General features: G+C 38.7%; 1 protein-coding gene across 2 annotated transcripts in view; it reads left to right on the top strand.

The window, feature by feature from the left end:
• LOC106839162 (coiled-coil domain-containing protein 170-like) overlaps positions 1 to 16,153 on the top strand; it is a 43,869-nt gene extending 27,716 nt beyond the window's left edge. For both annotated transcript variants that reach the window (XM_070513765.1, XM_070513764.1), the window contains 5 exons: positions 1,488 to 1,802; positions 2,777 to 2,977; positions 11,698 to 11,922; positions 13,545 to 13,763; positions 15,892 to 16,153. In XM_070513765.1, coding sequence (XP_070369866.1) covers positions 1,488 to 1,802; positions 2,777 to 2,977; positions 11,698 to 11,922; positions 13,545 to 13,763; positions 15,892 to 16,053 — 1,122 coding nt within the window. In that variant the 3' untranslated portion in view covers positions 16,054 to 16,153. The remainder of the gene's footprint in view (positions 1 to 1,487; positions 1,803 to 2,776; positions 2,978 to 11,697; positions 11,923 to 13,544; positions 13,764 to 15,891) is intronic.
• Positions 16,154 to 20,114: the final 3,961 nt, after the last annotated feature.

Raw genomic sequence — 20,114 nt, 5'->3', positions numbered from 1 at the left:
CCTTTCTGAGGTGTGGAGAGAAAGTGCAAGGAGGATCTGAAGGTCTCTGTGATACTGAAGAAAAGGTTAGAGGGAATGGAGCTGTAAGAGAGCCAGGAGGAGAGGCGATGGTGAGAGAGTGAAATCTGGGAGTTTTGAATTTCTGATGTGGGTTAGTTCCTGCCGCTGACAAAATCTGGGTTTTGGATCTGCACGTAAGGATTGAAGTGGGGCGTAGATGAAAGTCATTGAAACTGAAGCACAGGGATCACAAAGCTAAATTGAGGGATCATCTACATTGGACATTGAAATCTAGAATCATGGCATGAGTTGAGTTTAGAAGGAAGAGGTGAGCCTGGTCCCTAGTAGGTAGCAAATCACGGAATGAGTAGAGGTTTTATAGAGGAATATTGGAGGAGGATAGGAGACAGACCATTATCAAGGACATGGTGAAAGTTTATTTTGAAATCCTTAGACTATAGCTGTTCATTATATAATCTGAATGTAAAACAGGGTCCATCATGATCTAATTAATGTGAGGGGTTCCATTTTTTAAAATACAGCGAGTACTTTCAAAGTCGTTTAAAGTAATTCCAATTGTTAATTGCCTCTCTCAAGTAATTCACAGTAACATTTCCACTTTTTTTCACTTCTCTCACCAATCTGTCACATCTCTGAAAAACTCTCTCACACCAGAGTCCATGCAGCTCTGACATTTTCTTCCATTGCTCTCTTATTCTGCCTCTTCTTTCTAGGCTTTTAGTGATGCAGACCCATAGATCCCCTTCTATTTCCCAGTTTCACACAACATAAAGCCTAGAAACTGAATTTTCTACTCAGCTCCCAGAGTTGAAGGTGGCAAGAAGAGGGAAAGAAGGCAAATCTTCCTGTGGGAGGCGGGGGGAAGGGGAAGTACAAGCATTATCTTTTATTTTTTTCCTGTTTACAATGGAAGCAAGATGATTACAGGAACACAAAGGAAAGACATGTGACTTCTTTCATTATACTTTTACATTATCTGAGTTGTTGTTAGTAAATGATGTTCTATAACCATAATTAAGCCTTTATGAAAATATCCGTTTTCCTGCCAACTTTTCACTTGCCTTAGCATTTAGTGATGATCCTTGCCTGATCAGTTATTTCACTAGGAGATGCAAAATGCTGATTTTTAAATTTCTATCATTCCTTTCACATTTATTAGTTCAAAATTTTCTGTAGAGTTCCTCCATAAACTGGGGTGGTCTGGTTAGCTGCTTCTCTAAGCTAAATTTCCTATCTTCTCAAAACAGTTTCTCCATACCATCATTTAAATACCACTTGATGTTCTAGTATGCTCTTTTGAGTATGTCTTTGTCTGTCTTATGACTCTATAACTCTTAATTTCTATTGAAAGCCTTTTCTCTTAAAGTTTTGTATTATGACTATATTTATATTTCAAAAGATGGGCAGTAGATGTCTCAATATTAAATTCCAAATGGGAAGTTTAACACGTGTGTTGGCATATTTAGGATAAGGGTGAAGCTATCCTGGCCAAGAATTTTGAGAGAGACAACATTTCTCACTCTGAAGGACCAAAAGATGGACAGAAAAATTGGGATAAATGTGAACATGATTTGATCCATAAGGAAAAACAAAAGTATGAGTTAGACCGACCTCCATATTTATTCAGCTGGGAAAGTAAAACTGTGCAATCCCACTATCAGAAATTCCTCAGTCAGCTCGCTACTCTTTTGAGCAACAGTGTCGTCCCCATACCAGCCGCGGAGGAAGCTGTGAAACAGAGGATTCAGGAAATTGGTGCCAATGAGCAATCTTGGAAGTCTGTAAGTGTGTTTACAGAAAAGTTATTCTTTCAAATTTGCTTCTTTTAAGATGTGGATTTTGATATTAGTCGATTTAGTAAACTGTGGCTCTGAATTTTCATTTTGATTTTATTTTTATTACCTCAGTGATAAAAGGGAAGAGGATGTCCATTATTACAGCAGAGGTAGTATAGTGTGTTTGTTCAGAGCAGAGAGCCCCGGCATGAATCCCAGCTCTGCCATTGCCAGCTGTGTGGTCTTGGGCAGGTTACTGATCCTCTCTGTGCCTCGGTTTCATTTGTAAAATTTGGCAGGAGTCAGGGCAAGGTGGGGGTTGGGGAGGCATAGTTCCTATCGCACAGACTAGTTGTAAAGATTAAGTGGATTAATACGTGATAAATGCTTAGTGCAGTTCAGTGTACGCTCAATGAATGCTAGCTTAAAAATAGTGGTATGGTAAAGATGATGTTTCCGTCTGAGCAAACACTACTCAGTTCAGTCAGTGCAGGAAAATAAATTGTCAAATCAGTTATTTGTTTGAATTTACTGGTCAAGTCTATCAAAACATTGAACCAGCAAGTTTAAGTGGATATATCTTCTTGTGTCCAAACCATTTTAGTAAAATTTTATGACTCTTCAGCCTAAAATTCAAATGAAGATACATATCGCTTAAATTCAATATATTAGTAAGTCCTGCTACACAGTGGTTTGTTTCTTGTAGAGTTCCATTTTTTTTACACTTTGCTCTCTTAAAATTCATTATACAGATTTATTTCTCAGTGCTTACTAACAATGTCTTATTTTTGTATATCAAATCTATTTCTTTTTTTTAAAACCAGCTTAAACATGTCAAATCTTCTCTAAAAACTTCCCTATTCATCTATGTAGTAATTTAATGTCACTACAATGTCAGTGTAAGTAGAACTTGCTCATAGTTTTGAAAGGAAATAGAAATCATCACAAGCAGGACGTTTTATCTATTTTTTTCCCTACAGAGAACTGAGGGCCTTCAGCAGGAAATTCAGATGCTCACTAAGCGGCTGGAGCACCTGCATCAGCACGGTAAAGCCGCTGCCCAAGAATCCCCCGACACTGAGGAAAAGTGTAGGGAACAAAAAAGACCCTTGAAATGCCTGGAAGGAAAAATTGATCTTAATGACTTTTTTCAAGGGAGATTTGACTTGGACAGGAATAAAGTAAGAATATCCTGAAGTATGAGGCATTTCTTTGACAATGAAAATAATCATATTTTATTGTAGTATCTAATGTTTAAAGCTGTTAATACTATTTATACTTTTCTTAATATTAGAAAAGGGAGGAAAATGTGCTACAAACCTTTAAACCTGATTTTATCAAAAAGCCTCGCCTTGGGGCTGGTCCCGTGGCCGATTGGTTAAGTTCGCACGCTCCGCTGCAGGTGGCCCAGTGTTTCGTTGGTTGGAATCCTGGGAGCGGACATGGCACTGCTCATCAAACCACGCTGAGGCAGCGTCCCACATGCCACAACTAGAAGGACCCACAACTAAAATATACAACTATGTACGGGGGGGCTTTGGGGAGAAAAAGGAAAAAATATAATCTTTAAAAAAAAAAAAGCCTCTCCTTACTTCGTATCTCCCATTTCTCCATTGTACACATATTTGGTATTTATTGTGAAGGCATTTGTTAACATATTTCTTAGTGTACTGTAAAAAGAAGATTGGAAGAAAAGGAGCTCAAGGAGTGACTCTCTAAAGGTAGAATTTCAGACACTGTCAGCCAGATATGATGGGTGTTGGGAAGGGGCCATTGATGATGTTCCTCAATGATTACTATACAATATACCATTACCTTCTCTACTTTCTGCCTCTCTCAATCAGTAAGGAAAAAGTCAATCCTAAGAGTGGGATGGAAGTAGGTAGGATGCAATATAATTTATTTTCAGGAGATTTTGATTCTGTTTTACTACCTCTTCATAGAATTGCTTGTCACACTCAAACCTATGTTATACTATTTCTATAATTGCTATGGCCCAAAGCATAATCTCACTCACTTGCTCACCACTCACTCATTTAGTGTCTCCTTCCATTCATTCACTCATCCACTATGTATTGAGCGCTCAGTTTTAAAAAGTTCCAGCACTTAGTGAAATGGTATCGATGATGTCCTCTACAGAGTCCAAAGACGAATCCAGCTTCTACCTCTGCTCTTGAATATGTGATTGATGATGATCATTTCCATGCAAAATTTTAAAAAATGCTATATTAAAATTTAAGAATATACAAATAACACATGCTTTCCACAATACCTGAAACCATGTTAAAAGGTTTGAAGAAAACAATAATAATCTTTTCCAACCCTCTTTCTGCCTTTTTCACCTCAGTAACCAATGTGTATATATCTTCTACAAGTATTGCCATGGTTATGGAAATATGCAAGCACATATATGTGGGTGGTGGTATTTTTATAAAACTGGGACTATACTAGTCAAAATATTCTTCTTACTTTAAGAAGGAAGTACCTCATGGTCTTAGGTCAAAAGATTTAGATTTAACTCATTCCTTTAATAGCTGCATAGTATTCCATAGTGTGTATATAACTTATTTATTTGACCAGTTCCCTGTTGATGGCTTATCAGATTATTTCCATGTTTTATGCCACTGCAAGTAATGCTGCAATACGTATGTTTATACATATTTCTTTCCACACTGGTGCTGTCTTCCCCTATGGGATTGAGTTTTAAATGTGGAATTACAGCATCACAGTATATGAGCATTTAAAATTTTCATAACCATTGCCAGAATACTACCTTCCAAAAGGCAGAAGGAGTTCACTTTCCAGCTAATAATATATAAGAATGCCTGTTTCCTTTTCAGACCCTAGCCAGCAGTGGATACTGTCATTCTTTTAGAGTGTGTGTGTGTGTGTGTGTCTATCTGTGTCTGTGTAAGTTGGGTTAAAATAGTACATTTCTTATATTTACTTGACTACTAGTAAAGTTGACCATCTTTTTTTTTAAATGCTGTTGACCACTTGGATCCCCTTACCTTCCCACTCCTCACAATTTGGACCTCAGATGCAGAAGGCTGAGTTAATCAAACTCCATGGTTCATAACATTATCTTGGGCCATGGAAGGTCCCTCTCTTATTTATTTATTCCTTTTTAGCTCCTTTTCCCATTCCGTCCCCCAAAGGAAATCAATCTAACATGTTTAATGTGTATCTTTTTGTTTACAGATGTTCTTTTAAAATGCAATTTTTGTGCATATATGTATTTGTTTTTTTCTTTTTGCTTGAGGAAGATTGGCCCTGAGCTAACATCTCTGCCAGTCTTCCTCTATTTTGTATGTGGGATGCTGCCACAGCATGGCTTGATGAGCGGTGTGTAGGTGCACACTTGGGATTTGAACCTGTGAACCCTGGGCTGCCAAAGCAGAGCACACGAACTTAACTATTCTGCCACCAGGCTGGCCCCTGTGCATATATTTTAAATTTGCATAAATGGATTGTATTAAAAATCTCATTCTATTAATCAGCATTATATTTTTAAGATGCACTTCATATTGCTATTTGTTCATCTAATTGATTGCTTCTGTCTACGGCATGGAGTTCTACAGTGTACATATCTGCCATGCTTTGCCTGTCCACTCCTCTAGTGATGAATACTCCAGTTACCTCTGTCTTTCTGCCACCACAAACAACATTGCTACGAGCATCTTCATACAAGTCCCCTTAAGGACCCATGAGTGAATTTCTTAGGGATGTTTACTCAAGATTAGAATTGATGGCTTCTAGGATATGCATACACTTAATTTGACTAAATACTGCTAGACAGTTCTCATAGAACAATCGTCCCACCACAGATACACGAGGGTTCTTGAATCTCCACATTCTTGACATTAACCAGCTTCCTAACTTTTGTCATTCTGTTAGGTATAAAGTGATTGCTAATTTAATTTGCCTTTTTCTAATAATGCGTTGGTGCATTTTCCTTTGTTTTTTAGTCTTTTGGCTTTTTAGTCTTTGCTGGTTTCCTTTACCCATTTTGCTGTTTGGGTTCCTGTCTTGTTCTTGTTGATTTCCAGAAGTGTGTGCACGTCTTCCTGGCCCGTTCAGGCTCTAACACTCCATGACAGGTCACCTCTCCACATGGGCTCTTGCCTCACCCTGCTCAGGCTCCGAGTCCCTCTGTAGGGCCCCCTCTGTGGACACTTGTCTTCCTGCGTGGGCCCTGTAGGCCTGCTCTGGGCCACGACATTTCCCTTCTCATTCTGGCGAGGATGCCTACCTTGTTCTGCCCCTAATTCGAGCTTTTGTACTAAATTGTTCAGAAAGGAAAAGAAGAAGAATAGGAAGAGGAAGAGGAAGAGCAACTGGTTTACAGTTACCCTTTCAAGCATCCTGATAAATGCACTTATTTAAACTATGATTTTTCTGTCAAGAACTACTTTAGCTTTGTTCCACAAATACACAGGTACTGTTTTCCTTATCTTTAATTTTAAATATAGGAATACATTTTTAAGTTTCCAAACATATGGGATTTTTAAAAATTAGTATTTTATTGCAACATTGTAGAAGTATGCTAGGATCCTTGAGAATTTATTGAGGCTTCCTACATAGGGTAATACTTGGTCTATTTTAGTCACTGTTCCATCTGTGCTTATAAAGAATGTGTTCTCTGCTTGTTGGGTGTAAAGTTCCATAGATAGCTAATGCTCAAGCATATTATTCACATGGTTCAGATTGTCAGTATTTCTGATTATTTTTGTTTGCTTGATTCTGAAAAAGGTATGCTAAATTCTCCAAGTATAATTTTTGATTCATCCATTTGTCCTTGCAGTTCTGTCAGTTTTTGCTTTATAGATTACTGGAGCATATGCACTTACGATGATTTTTGCTGTCTTGCTCTTTTAAGCACTATAAACATTCTTTTTCTGTCCTTTATAAAATTTTGCCTTAAATTCTCATTTTTAGAAATTACAGTTACTAAAACAGTTTTCTTTTGGCTCACGTTTGCCTGATATATCTCTTATCTGTTTTCTTTTACTGGATGCTAATTTTTTTTAGACAATCACTAAACTTGACCAAAATATTTGATCACCCTTAGTTGCATATCTCTTGAAGCATGCTCCTGGGTTTTTCTCCTTGTTTGAGTATTCCTACAAGAGAATTTTCAAAAACTGGATCTTCGTGGAGCCGGCCCAGTAGCATAGTGGTTAAGTTTGCATGCTCCACTTCCGCAGCCTATGCTTCACAGGTTCAGATCTTGGGCACAGACCTACGCACTGCTCATCAAGCCACGCTGTGGCGGCATCCCACATATAAAATAGAGGAAGATTGGCATAGATGTTAGCTCAGGGACAATCTTCCTCAAACAAAAAGAGGAAGACTGGCAACAGATGATAGCTTAGGGCTAGTCTTCCTCACCAAAAAGAATAAAAATTAAAAAATTAGATCTTTGTGTGGCAAACTTTCTGACACCACATGTGAGTGATAGCATTTTTATTATGCCCTCATATTTGAATGACAATTTGGCTGGATATAAACTTCTAGGTTCAAAGTGCCTTCATTAACTTCTTTAAAAATATCTCCTTGCATCCCTTGTTACTGTTGAGAAGTCTGATATCAATGTGATTGTTATTTCTTTGTAGGTGATCTGCTCTTTCTCTCAAGAAGCTTTTAGAATTTTCTCATTTGCTTTGATGTTCTTAAATTTCACTATAAGGGGCTTAGATGTATTGTTTTTCTTTACCTCTCTTGTTTGGCATTTTATGAACTTTTCAATCTAAATCTTTTATCTGTCAGTTTATCATTATTATTTCAACGTTTTCCCCTCTCCGTTTATTTTCTTTTGATTTCTTTTTTCTTTCCTTTTCTTTTTTTTTCTCTTCTCTTCTTTTTCTACTCTCTTCTTCTATGACTCTTATCTGAAGGTTGGAAATTTTATTTGTCAACTTGGCTAGGCTACAGTGATATTTGGTTAAACATCAGTCTAGATGTTGCATTTTAGATGTGATTAGTACTTAAATCAGAAGACTTTGAGTAGAGCAGATGACCCTCCATAATGTGGGTGGGCCTCATCCAATCAGTTGAAGGCCTTAAGAGGAAGACTGAGGTCCTCTGAGGAAGAGGGAATTCTCCCTCCAGACTGCCTTTGGACTCAGCTGCAACATCAACTCTTCCCTGGGTCTTCAGCCTGCTGGGCTGCCCTCAAATTTCAAAATTGCTAGTGCCAACAACTGTGTTACCCAAATCTCTTTCTCTCTTTACACACACACATACACACACCCTATTGGTACTGTGTCTCTGGAGAACCCTAATACACTTTGCTTTTTTTCCCCAATAGTTTGTATCTTATCCTTCCCTGCTGCCTTCTTGGAAAGTTTCTCAATCTGATTTTCCTACTTATTCAATTTGTTCTGCAGCTTTTCCCTGCTATTTATCTCATCTATTGTGTTGTTCATTTCAACTATTATATTTTCATATCTAATATTTCTACTTGGTTGTTTTTACTTTATAATTTCTTGACCTGCTAATGTCATCCCTTGTCTCTTGAGTAGCCATAACTTTGAGTAAAGCTGAGGTTATAATTTTTACATTAAACTGAAACTGATCAGGGAAGTCCTACATTTAATTTAGTGGTAAATGAAGAATTAGTCCCACAGGATACATTTAAAGGAACAACAGAGAATTTTATAACTGTCAAAGTAGCGGCTGGTAAATACAGTTTAAAATTTACTCAGTCAGCTTTGTAATAATATAATTCTTGACAAATTAAAACTTTTTTTGAATTCTCAGTATTTCCAAATGTGTGTTTAAAATGAGATTATTGACATACAAATATCCCACTTTTCAGATATCTATAATTTAAGTATTTATAATTTTAGTGATTGATAATTTCTGATAACCTGGCACATGTCCTCTTTCCCTTTAGCAGATCTTCTTGTATGTATTCCAATAGGATTTTATAATGTTCTTCAGATAAATCCTGTACATCTTTCATATGTCTTTCTTGTAAAATGTATTCCTAGGTCTTTTATAGATTTCCTGCGCATTGTGAATAATATATTTTCCCCATTTCTATTTGAAATGGTTATCATTAATATAGACAAAAGCCTTTTATATTTTTATTAATTATCTACCACCTTATTGAATTCACTTATTAAGTCCAGCAGTTTGCTTTACTAGAGTTCTTTGGTTTTCTGGACACAATTGTATACTGTTGTGTTTTTCAAGAAATAATGTATTTCCCTTTAGATGGTCAACTTATTGTCACTGAGTTACAAAATAGTCTTTTACACTTATTTTAATCTTTTCTATATCTGTGTATTCTGTATGTTTCCCCTTCCTAACATTGTGTGTTTTTACTTTCTCTCTTTCCTCTTTAACCAGGCTTGCCTAGGACATCTATTTTATCTTTCCAAAGAACCAGTGGTTCTTTCTTTATATACATTTTAGTAATTTATTTTTGATGTACATATAATGAAAATGTATGGTATCTTTATTAAATGTATACCCCTACTTTCTCTTTTCCGATATGTTAGTATGCCTTTTTTTTGTTCTTTGTTTTAAATCAGAAAAGCAGTAGAGCTATAAATATTCCTCTGTAGCTTGTCCAGTATATTTTAATATGAAGTTTTCTTTCACTATGTTTTATATATGTTTATAATTTTACTGTTGACTTCCATTTCTTCTTTAAGCTGAAGTTATTTTTATTTATTTATTTATTTTTTGAGGAAGATTATCCCTGAGCTAACTGCTGCCAATTCTCCTCTTTTTGCTGAGGAAGGCTGGCCCTGAGCTAACATCCGTGCCCATCTTCCTCTACTTTATATGCGGGAAGCCTACCACAGCATGGCTTGCCAAGTGGTGTCATGTCCGCACCCGGGATCTGAACCGCAAACCCTGGGCCACCGAAGTGGAACAAGCGAACTTAACCACTGCGCCACCGGCCGGCCCCCATAAGCTGAAGTTATTTAAGAGAACTCTTTTTACCTTTTACATTTATATATATAATATATGTGTACATGTTTTTAAAAATTAAATATACCAAGACTCTTCCACTGAAAAGCAGCAGCCCACTTCTGTACCTCTATATGCTATTTCCCAGAGGTAACTACTTTCAATGCTTTTAGCTGTTGCTTCTGGTAGTAAATTCCATTTCCCTCAGCAATTTGCTTATATTGCTATATCATGAGTTATTTATTTTAGACGTTATCTGTTGACTTCCTGTTATATGATAGATGAAAGTTTGTCTTATACCACTTTCCTACCTCCGCTTCCATCTTCCCAATAGGTATATCAGTATTTTTAGCTAAATCCCTAATCAGCATTTACTTCATTATGACACTAAATAATGTTTACAAAATGCCAGGTACTATACTCTTGGTACATTCCCTTTCTTGTATTAGATTTTATTTTTCCTAGAGTTAATACTTTTCTTGTGTTTTCATATGTATAATTTTCAACATTCATTTATTAATTTTTTCCACAATACTACATCAGAGGATCTTCTAATCTATAAAAATCTCCCATTCTTTCTCACCCAAAGTCCTTTATTGTCTTGCTTCTGTCTGGATTGTTTGTTCTGTGGGCCTGGGCACAGGTATGATCTTGTGACTTTTTTTCCCTCCCATCTTCTAGTTAGATTGCACTGTTTCCAGAATGTCATGTCTTCCTCTTTTTTGGTTTACTTTCTTATTTTGCTGGAGTACCGCCTCTAATAAATTCCTAAGCAATGGTGTCTTGGAAAGAGACATTTTTTTTTAATCCTTGCATGAATGACAAAGTCTTTTTTTTTTTTTTTTTTTTTTTTTTTTTTTACCCCTTTCACTCAGTTGATAGCTGGGTCTAAACTTTATTTTCACACAGAGATTTGAAGGCATTACTCCATTGTCTTCTAATTTCCAATGTTATTGAGAAAAATGTTGCCATTCTGATTCTTGTTCCTTAATATATCACTTATTTTATTTCTTTTAATGGATTAGAACATTTGTAACAACATTTCAAATAACTATTTTTTCTCATAATAAAATTAATTTACGTACATTAGTTCTATACATTTCTCCTTCCTAATATTGTGTATTTTCACTTTTTCTTTCCTCTTTAACCAGGTTTGCCTGGGGCATCTATTTTATTTTTCCAAAGAACCAGTGGTTCTTTTTTTATATACATTTTACTAGTTTTTAGTTTATATGTAATGAAAATAGATGGTATCTAAATCTTCACCCCTTCTTTCTCTCTCTCTTTTGTTTTTCTGGTAGCAACTTTATAAGGTACAGAATAGTAGAAAGAATACAATTAAAATCATCAGTAATTCTACCACTTTGAGATAGCCAGTATTAACATATAGGTATATTTCCTTCTGATTATTTTCCATGAATATTTTAACATAACGGAGATAGGCATAGTTTTTCTTCATCCTGCTTCTTTCATTTAATTATCTCATTAGTATTTTCTCTTAGTAAATATTTTTGAAAACTTGATTTCTAGGGAACATATAGCCAATCACATGTAATTTATGTAATTATTCTCTTTTTTGACATTTGCATTGTTTTTATTTTCTCATGTTATGAATAATGTTGTAAGGAATATCTTTGTGCTTCAATCCTTATCCAAATATTTGATTATTTCCTTATAATACATTCTTAGAAAAGTTGAACTAATCTGTGCTACCACCAGCATTTATAAAAGTATCTACTTAACTGTAACCTTGTTAGCATTAAATCGTCACTTTTATTGTTATACTTTATTTTCTGGATTATTTTAATGATGCATATTTATGGTGAAAAAATATTTTACTTATGTCAGTATTATGAAGTCTACAATTTATCGGTCTAGAGTGCTAGTATGTCTAGTATGCTACTCTAGTATGCTAGTGTGGAATGCCATCTTAAAGCGTAACTTCCTTATTTCGATATTGTTGATTTCTGCAAAGGAAAACTCCAGGAACAAGTATTCCCAGACAGATGAACATGGCAAGATGGTCAAAGAGCTAGAGAAAGACAAGCAACAAACATTACTGAATATTCAGCAGAATTTGCAGATTGCTACAACTCAAAGATTAGAGGAGAAAATTCAGAAACTTCAGAAACAGCTCAGTGATTTGAAGTTGTCAAATAAAAATATGAAAACTCAACTGACAAGAGTAAATGTCTTTAAGGTAGGTAAATTAAATGAGACTTTCAAAAATTCACTTAAGCATTGGTCTGTTACTATTTTAGCTGCATGTTTCTCATTGAACTTAAAAGAAAAATTAGCATTAAAGTTATTTTACATACATACAAAAGAAAATATATAATATTAAAGCATGTAGAATAATAAAATCGGATGCCTGCAAATCTGCCTTTTTCATCTTAAGAAACAGAGTATTGTAGACACAAATAATCCATAATCAACCTATAAATCAAAATTGGGGTGAGTTTATTATGAGCCGGCTCTTAGGACTATAGCCCAGGGCCTTCCTTCCTCAAGGAAGGAAGGTCACCAAAGAAGTAGGGTGTACAGACTGGTTATATACTGTCTTGGAACAAAGAGTACACATCACATATGACAGGAATATCTCTTTTACTACTGTCATGAGATGCTTAGCTGACCCAGCAGCTTGGTGGTCAACAGGTCAGTGGTCACAAGGTGAGCACAGCAGGTCAGTGGTTAATCCTTAGTTTCCAGAAAGAGATGATTATCCTTAAGGAAATGCCAGTATGGGGGGAAGCTACATCCCTCTCTTCAAGGGCATCATTCTTGGCTTTGGGACATAGTAAATGTTTAAAGCAGATGTACAATACGTGTTCAACAGACCGCATCAGGCCCTTTGGGAAAAGCAAGTTCAGACCGAATTAGTTTTAAACCAAATGGCGTCGTCATGTAGTCCAATATATCCTATTGCTTTTCATTTATTTATCAGTATCATCAATTCCCCTGAAGCCCCCTTGTATTCTCCTACCTAATCCTCTCAGGCAACTAGTACGCTAAATGTTAGGATTCTGGATCTCTTGCTTTTTGTTTTAGTTTTGTTTTTCTTTTTTCTTTTTTTTTTTTTTAAAGATTTTATTTTTTCCTTTTTGTCCCCAAAGCCCCCCGGTACATAGTTGTGTATTCTTCGTTGTGGGTTCCTCTAGTTGTGGCATGTGGGACGCTGCCTCAGCGTGGTCTGACGAGCAGTGCTATGTCCGCGCCCAGGATTCGAACCGACGAAACACTGGGCGGCCTGCAGCGGAGCGCGCGAACTTAACCACTCGGCCACGGAGCCAGCCCCTAGTTTTGTTTTTCTTATTGGGGTAATAGTTAAAAGTTTTAGTCATTGTTTGGGCTCCTCTTTGGACCTTCTCCATATCAAGCTTCAGTTGTAGTATTTCAAACATACATTTTATGCCTTAAGCCAAAGATGCACTAAATACTTATTGATCAACTTTTTTTTTCTTTTTTGCCATTTTATCAGCAATATTTCTCTTACTGGAGAAACAGTTATTTTCTCTAGTTGATTAGCACAGACTGTAAGATTTTGAGGACATGGAACATGTGTTAAACCTCTTTAAATCCTAGGTGCCTGGTTTATAAAACTGCTCAGTGAATGTTGGTTATTGATGAGTATGATGGTGGAGAAACGTCCTCTTAATTTATAAATTGTGAAATTTTCTTTCTTTTCCATGTATCTAGTTCTAAAAAAAAAAAAAAAAGAGTAGGAAAAGAAGCAGGCATTATCATGCATCAGGCCTGTCTGTTATTAGATGAGATCTAACCACAGCCATTGCCTCCCCTTCCCCCAACCCTATACCCTCACAGGACAAAACAATTGAAAAGCTCAGGCAATCTTTAACAAAAGTTGAAGCAATGAAAGGGAAGGCAGTTAGGAAAACAGACAACTTGAAAACGACATCAGACTCTGCTGGGCAAGAGGCAAGATGGGACAAGGAGCGGGCCCATCAGACGTTAGATTCTCCCCCTCCTGAAGTCTGCACGGCGAAGAGCACACTTGAAGAAGTATCAGGACAGCAACAAGAGGTTAGGTTTTTAATTACCATATTAAGATTCTTTTAAGTTGAAGTGATAAACACCCACCTCAACTGAGCCTCTACCTAACTTAGATAAAAGGGAATTTATTGGTTTATGGAATCCAAGCTAAGTGAAACAACCAGAACTCTGGGAGGGCAGAGATGCACCTGGGCCCCTGGATCAGCAGTGGAACCTCTAAGGCTTTTCTCATCATCTCTTCTTGGCATCTCTCTGTGAGTCAGCTTGTCTGTCTGACTGACAGCCATGGAGTTTTATGTGTAGAGCTTCCATGACAAGAGAGGGAATCCAAGAAAGGGTCTTATAAGCCCAGCTTAGGTCAAATGCCTATTCCTGGTGAACCCACAGTGGTGAGGGATGGGACATATGATTATCTTAGCTTAGGTTTGTGTACAATCCCCTGACTAACCAATGACAAGGAGGCTAGGGATGCGAGAGAACGGAAGTTCAGGGGAAACCGTGTGTTTGGGGCTGAGTCGCTTTCTAGGACAAGATGGTACTGCTTCTAAAGTTGCTTAGGTTTTCACTATATTTATAAAGCAGATATTTTAAGAGAATTTTTAAAAGGCTAACTGATAATTTGGGGCCATTAGGGAATTATATACCACACCTCCTATTAGCTGCTTAACAAATATGTAACTTTAACCAATTACCTTAAGAGAGTCTTGAAATATAAAGTCATGGCATTATTACTTTTTTCTCTTTTTTAAACTTACGCATATTCATATTCTTGATTGTTTTTATTCTTCTCCTCAGTGTCCCTTCTTCTATTTTCAGTCAGATCTCCTGTCCTTTGGGCTCTCTGTAGCTGACTCTTCATTTCTGAGATGATTTTGTCTTTTTCTTTCCTGAGCTCGATCATCACATCTTCCTTATCCATGAGGCATCTTGGACATCTTTTTTGTCCATTGCTATTCTGAATTATTACATCTTTGACTCAAAAGAAAGTTTTTTGTTCCCCCATGTCTGCCAGTCCTTGCTGAATTGATATTTAACTCATATCAGGTGTTGTGTCAAACCCATTTCCTTTGACTTCACAGCTGTCTTCTCGGGAGGAGCATTTTCGTCGCCTGACAGTTTGGATGATATTCCCTTTCTATTTTCTTCTTAAAGTAACTTTGTATGCGCATTATTTCCCATTTATCCAGTCACTTTAAAATTCCGTGAATTGCCCTGCCCTCTCAGTTTCAGGTGTTTCTACTTTAGGGTTGTTATGGGGTGGCGTTTACTTACTAGGTTTCTTAACTCAACACCACCCTCTTCTGTTGGCACAGTGAGTGCAGTTTCTAAAGTTCACTACATCAAACCTTTTATGTCGGAGTGGGGTTTATGTGATGTCTGAGTCTGCAATACTCTTATTTATAGAAGTCCCTTATTTTCCACCATTTGCTTTTTTCTTTTCCTCTATCACCAAGCCTCCAAGGAACACCTCACCCTTCCAAGTACCTCCCCTCCCTCAGAAACCCTGCCCCCTGGAACTGCCATTCTTGTCTCATGTGCTTCTGAGCCCCTTTCCTTTCCTTCCTCACTTGCCAGTGTTCTGATACACCAGGTCTCAGCCTTGTTCTTACTATTTTCCCATCTATGCACTGTCCTGTCTCTGGGACACCAGTGGAAACCAGCTGCATCCTCCAGTGTGGGCTCTGAGGCTGCCTCTACCGGTTTAGGATATTGATTTCCCCACCTACGTGCATACCGAAGTCTGTGGTATTCTCTACTTATGCTTTAGGCATGATTTACGGGTGGTGTTATCTGCTTTCCTTGTTGATCACTATGGTTTTTGGAAGACGTGTGGAGACATATATATTTTAGGGGACTACTATTACCATACAGCAAATCAGAACTCCAAAAAGGAATTACCCTATGGATGAAAAACTATCAGCAATAAAATTAGGTTTAATCTATAAAAGTGTAAAAATAAGAAAAAATCTTAAAAGGAAATTTTTAAAAGTTCTTGTAATAGAAGAGACCATTTTTCTAGCTTTAAAAACCTATTTGAATGTAGAATGTTATATTTCATAAATGTTTGATAAGACTAAATTTCTAACACCAATTTCATTGCACATAGTAAGCAGGCGACCAAAACTAATGTCTTGGTTTTTGTGGTGGTTCTTTGTAGTTTGTTGACTTTCGAGAAACTATTATGAAGATGTTGGGATTTAACATGAAAACATCAGACAAGACAATCATCAATCACCTAAGGCTTATTGTACAAGTTTATGAAGCATCTAACAAATCAAAGCCTGCTTCTAATTGTGAGACTGGACAGGATAATGAATAAAAAAGTTCTGCCTTTTCATTGCTGCCGACAAGATATGGACATTTCCTCCAGCATCTTGAATATGGCTATGCTATAAATAAAATGCATTCAAAGAATTTCATTTGAATCTGTTCTCCTTTGATGTTTGGCATTTAACTTTTCTTTGTCATCATCTTGTTCTGTATATTTATTTATGGTCTAGTCTGGATTATTACTTATATACTATTATCTAATTATATTTATTGTTAACCATATTTTAAGCAAGATATTAACCAGATCGTGTGTTCTTAGCTGGACTATTTATAGTTAACAGCCTGTTTCTAGAATGAACAATTTATTGGGTATACTCCCCTTACAAATCCAGGTAAAGTTGTATTCTATAATTTGAATCTAATCTATTCAATTAACTGAGAGTGTGAAAATCAGATATGAAATGTTGAAAGGGTAAGAAAGGCATTAGAATTCTTACAAATGTGCAATACACTGTATTTTGTAGTTTTTATTTTTTTAGTATTTAATAGTGTCTGCCAGTGTTTTCCTTATGGTAGGCCAATCTTTAAGTTAACAGGCTACTTTTTAAACAGTATAATTTCTCATGTATTTCATTTAAAATAGGAAACTGCTCTTCTTCCAAGTTAGTTTTAGATTTATCCAAGCCTATGGAGACTCAATACCTACTGTGGTCATTTAAACAGATCTCCTGTGGGGCTGTTACAGAGGGATTCGCAGAGTGGAAGGAGTCAGGTTACACAGGACCCTACTGAAGTAGCACTTGGAAGAAAATGATTATCTCGAATACTCATTCAAGGCAAAAAATGAGAATCACTCATTTTCTAAATGGTCACAGCCATGCTTCTCAAACTGCATGCCAAGGCACTCAGGTGCATGGCAGGGATCTCAGCATGCTGCGGATTACTTCAAATTTTAAAGAGAAATGGTGATAGTTGACATTTGTCAAGGAAATACTTACTTAAATTATTAGCTCCAAGTAGTTTATAGTTTCAACACTGGATAGCTCTTCCTTTTATTTTTATTTTTTTGCTGGAGGAAGATTGTCCCTGAGCTAACATCTGTGCCAATCTTCTCTACTTTTCTATGTGGGTTGCCACCACAGTGTGGCTGATTAGTGGTGCAGGTCCACACCCAGGATCTGACCACTCGAACTCAGGCCACCAAAGTGGAAAGCACCGAACTTAACCACTACACCACGGCCAGACCTAGGTCTTCAATCCTTTTGATGACATATCTTTGTGATGGAAACTGCCCAGGGCTTCTTAAGACTTGTAAATTTGTTGTCAAGTGGGGCCCAGCAGTTGCTGGTACCACTACCAAGGAAGTTAACTCCAAAAACCCTGGCTGCAATATAAGAAACTCACTTACCTTTCCTCTTAACACTATCCTTGGCCTAGCAACAGAGGAAAGGTAGGGACACCCTGCCCAGAACCTCCATCCTGCTCAAAGTGTAACTCTTCAACCTTCTTGTTCAGGATTCCCCCAGGGCCACGGCCAAAGGTCAACTGCCTTCTGCAGCCTCATCACAAGGTGCTGGGGGACTGCACTACCCCACAAGCCAGGCAGGCTGTCCCCCTTTCCAGAGCTGCTCTCCATGAAGGTCAAGGTGCCAAGGTGTGGCAGTCTTTGAAAGAGCTACTTTATAAGCATCTTAAAGAAAAATCTTCTGTAAGTACAATAAGGCCTTAGTCTTAATGCTCCTTCATGAATTGTGTTCGTAGGAACTGATTGTTCAACCACGGAGCACTGTAAAAGGTTAGCCATTTTAGCTCTGAGCAGATAAGGGAGAAGGACCCTTCCAATACCTGGAACAACAGTCTTTTCTGGAACTGCTTTCAATCCTGTGGCCAAATCACTGCCACACTGTTTTTCAATGATGAGAACTGGGATTTAGAGTTAAAGGTTTCGGATAAGTAGTTCTTAACCTTTAAGATGCATTAGAATTACTTAATTAAGACCTTTTTTTCGGGAGCTACCCAGAGATTCCCGTTCAGCTAGTGTGGTATGATGCTTAAGTATGGATCTTTTTTCAAATTTCCCTAAGTGTTTGAATTGATAAAATTACTTTGAAAAACTGTTTGGCAGTATATTAGTTTCTTGTTGCCGCTGTAATAAATTATCACAAACTTTGTGGCTGAAACAAATATTTATTATCTTACATTTTTGGAGGTCTCAGCGGTGTTGGCAGCGCTATGTTCCTTCTGGAGAGGGGAGAATCCATTTGCTTGCCTTTTCCAATGTCTAGAAGATGCCTACATTCTTGGCTCACTGCCTCCTTCTTCCATCTTTGAAGCCAGGGCCATGAGGTCTGCCCAGTCTTACTTGGGTTATCATTTCTCTTGTTCTCTTCCTCCTGCCTTCCTCTGCTACTTTTAAAGAACCTTGTGATTACACCAGGCCCACCTGGACGATCCAGAATAATCTCCCTATTTTAAGGTCAGCTGATTAGCAATCTTAATTCTCTTTTGCCCTGAAGCCTAATATACATACAAGTTCCATCAGGGCATGGACATCTTGGGGGAGCCATTATTCTGCCTATCTGCCTACCACAGTTCATAGCTACTAAATTTGAACACATGCATGACTTATGAACTGGCAATTCCATTCCCTACAATATATACCTACCAGAATGTATATACATATTCTACCTAAGGACACAAAATTACTTATCACAGCATTGTTCATAACTGCCCCAAACTGGAAACTACTCAAATGGCCAAAAGTAGATTAAGTATGACAACCAGATCCACTAGTTAAGCAATCGTATCGCCTTCAGGTGTGGGACAAGGAGAGTAAACTGGTACGCTGAATTTTCTCAGGGGCCAAACTAGAAAGTTACTCTAGGTCCAAGACTGGGGAGATGGCAAATAGAGAAGAGCGTGAGTTTGAGTAAAAATGGCAAATTTATGGGGCTCAACTTAGCACGTGGTAAGACAACACAGTGGGAAAAAGCAATGCCTATAAGGAGACTTTAGTTCTTGTTGAATATCTGTCACTAACCAGCCGTGTAACCCTTGGTGAAGTCTTGGGTTGAATTCAAATTTTCTTTATCTCAAAATTAGAGAGGAAATGTGGCCTGGACTTCTGCCTTCTGACTCTGGGGTTCCAGGCAGCCCCAGCTACCCTGACAGAAACGTTTTTGGGTCAGATTAATGGAGCCTATAGCCACAGGACAGGAGTCAGCAGGCGCAGCCACTAGGCACTTTCTGCCAGGGGATCGTTTTCTCAGCTGCAAAGCCCCTGTCTCTAGGCGCGAAAGGATAAGATCAAACTCCTCCCTCCCCACCTAACAGACTCTGCCCTTCCCCCACGCGCGTCCCTTCCGCAAAGGGGGACCATTAGGACCTGCACACCCTCCTCTGACGCCTCGCCTGCGGTCTAAAACACCCTAGAGACACATGGAGCTGCTTCTACGGAGACCGCCTTCCTGTGTGGGACTCCTATTCAGGACTTCACTGCGCACGCAGCTAATACTGAGATGCGACTCCCTCCAACGAAGTGCGCGCAGGACAGACCAGAACCCCTGCTCACCGACAGCTCAGCGGGGCCGCGTTTCTGCGCCTGCGCACCGCCTAACGTGGCTGCGCGTGCGCGGCCCTGCGGGAAAGAGACCCGGAGACTCTCAACTGCGGGGTCGGGGGCGCTGTGCGTCGCTGCAGGCGGAAGCTGGCGAAGAAAACGCCGAGGAACTGGGTTTGGATGGCTGGCGGAGCTGATTGGCTGGTGGAACAGTCCAGATCGCGCCTTCCTGTGGGGTGGGGCACCCGTGAGGAGGCGTCGAGCCGCGACTGCAGGCCCTCGCTGGCGGGGCAGGGGGCGGGGCAGGAAGGGGCGGTCTCGCGGGAACGGTTTCGCGGGCGCGGGAGGCAGGCGCGTCTCTGGGACCCGCCCGGTGGAGGGCGCGCGTCGCCGGGGCTGAGGGCGCGGCGCTCCCGCGCGCAGTTCAGGCCTGACTCCCGCGCGGGGACTTGGTGGCCGCCGGGCCGGCCCACGGAGGTTAAACCTGCAGCGCGTGGGGCGGCTTCCGGCATTGTCGACCGGCGCCGTCAGGCTGGTGTCGGGGACCCCAC

The sequence above is a fragment of the Equus asinus genome, chromosome 7 (genome assembly GCF_041296235.1).
Source record: "Equus asinus isolate D_3611 breed Donkey chromosome 7, EquAss-T2T_v2, whole genome shotgun sequence".
Taxonomy (NCBI): Eukaryota; Metazoa; Chordata; class Mammalia; order Perissodactyla; family Equidae; genus Equus; species Equus asinus.
This window is presented reverse-complemented; position numbering and strand designations above follow the sequence as displayed.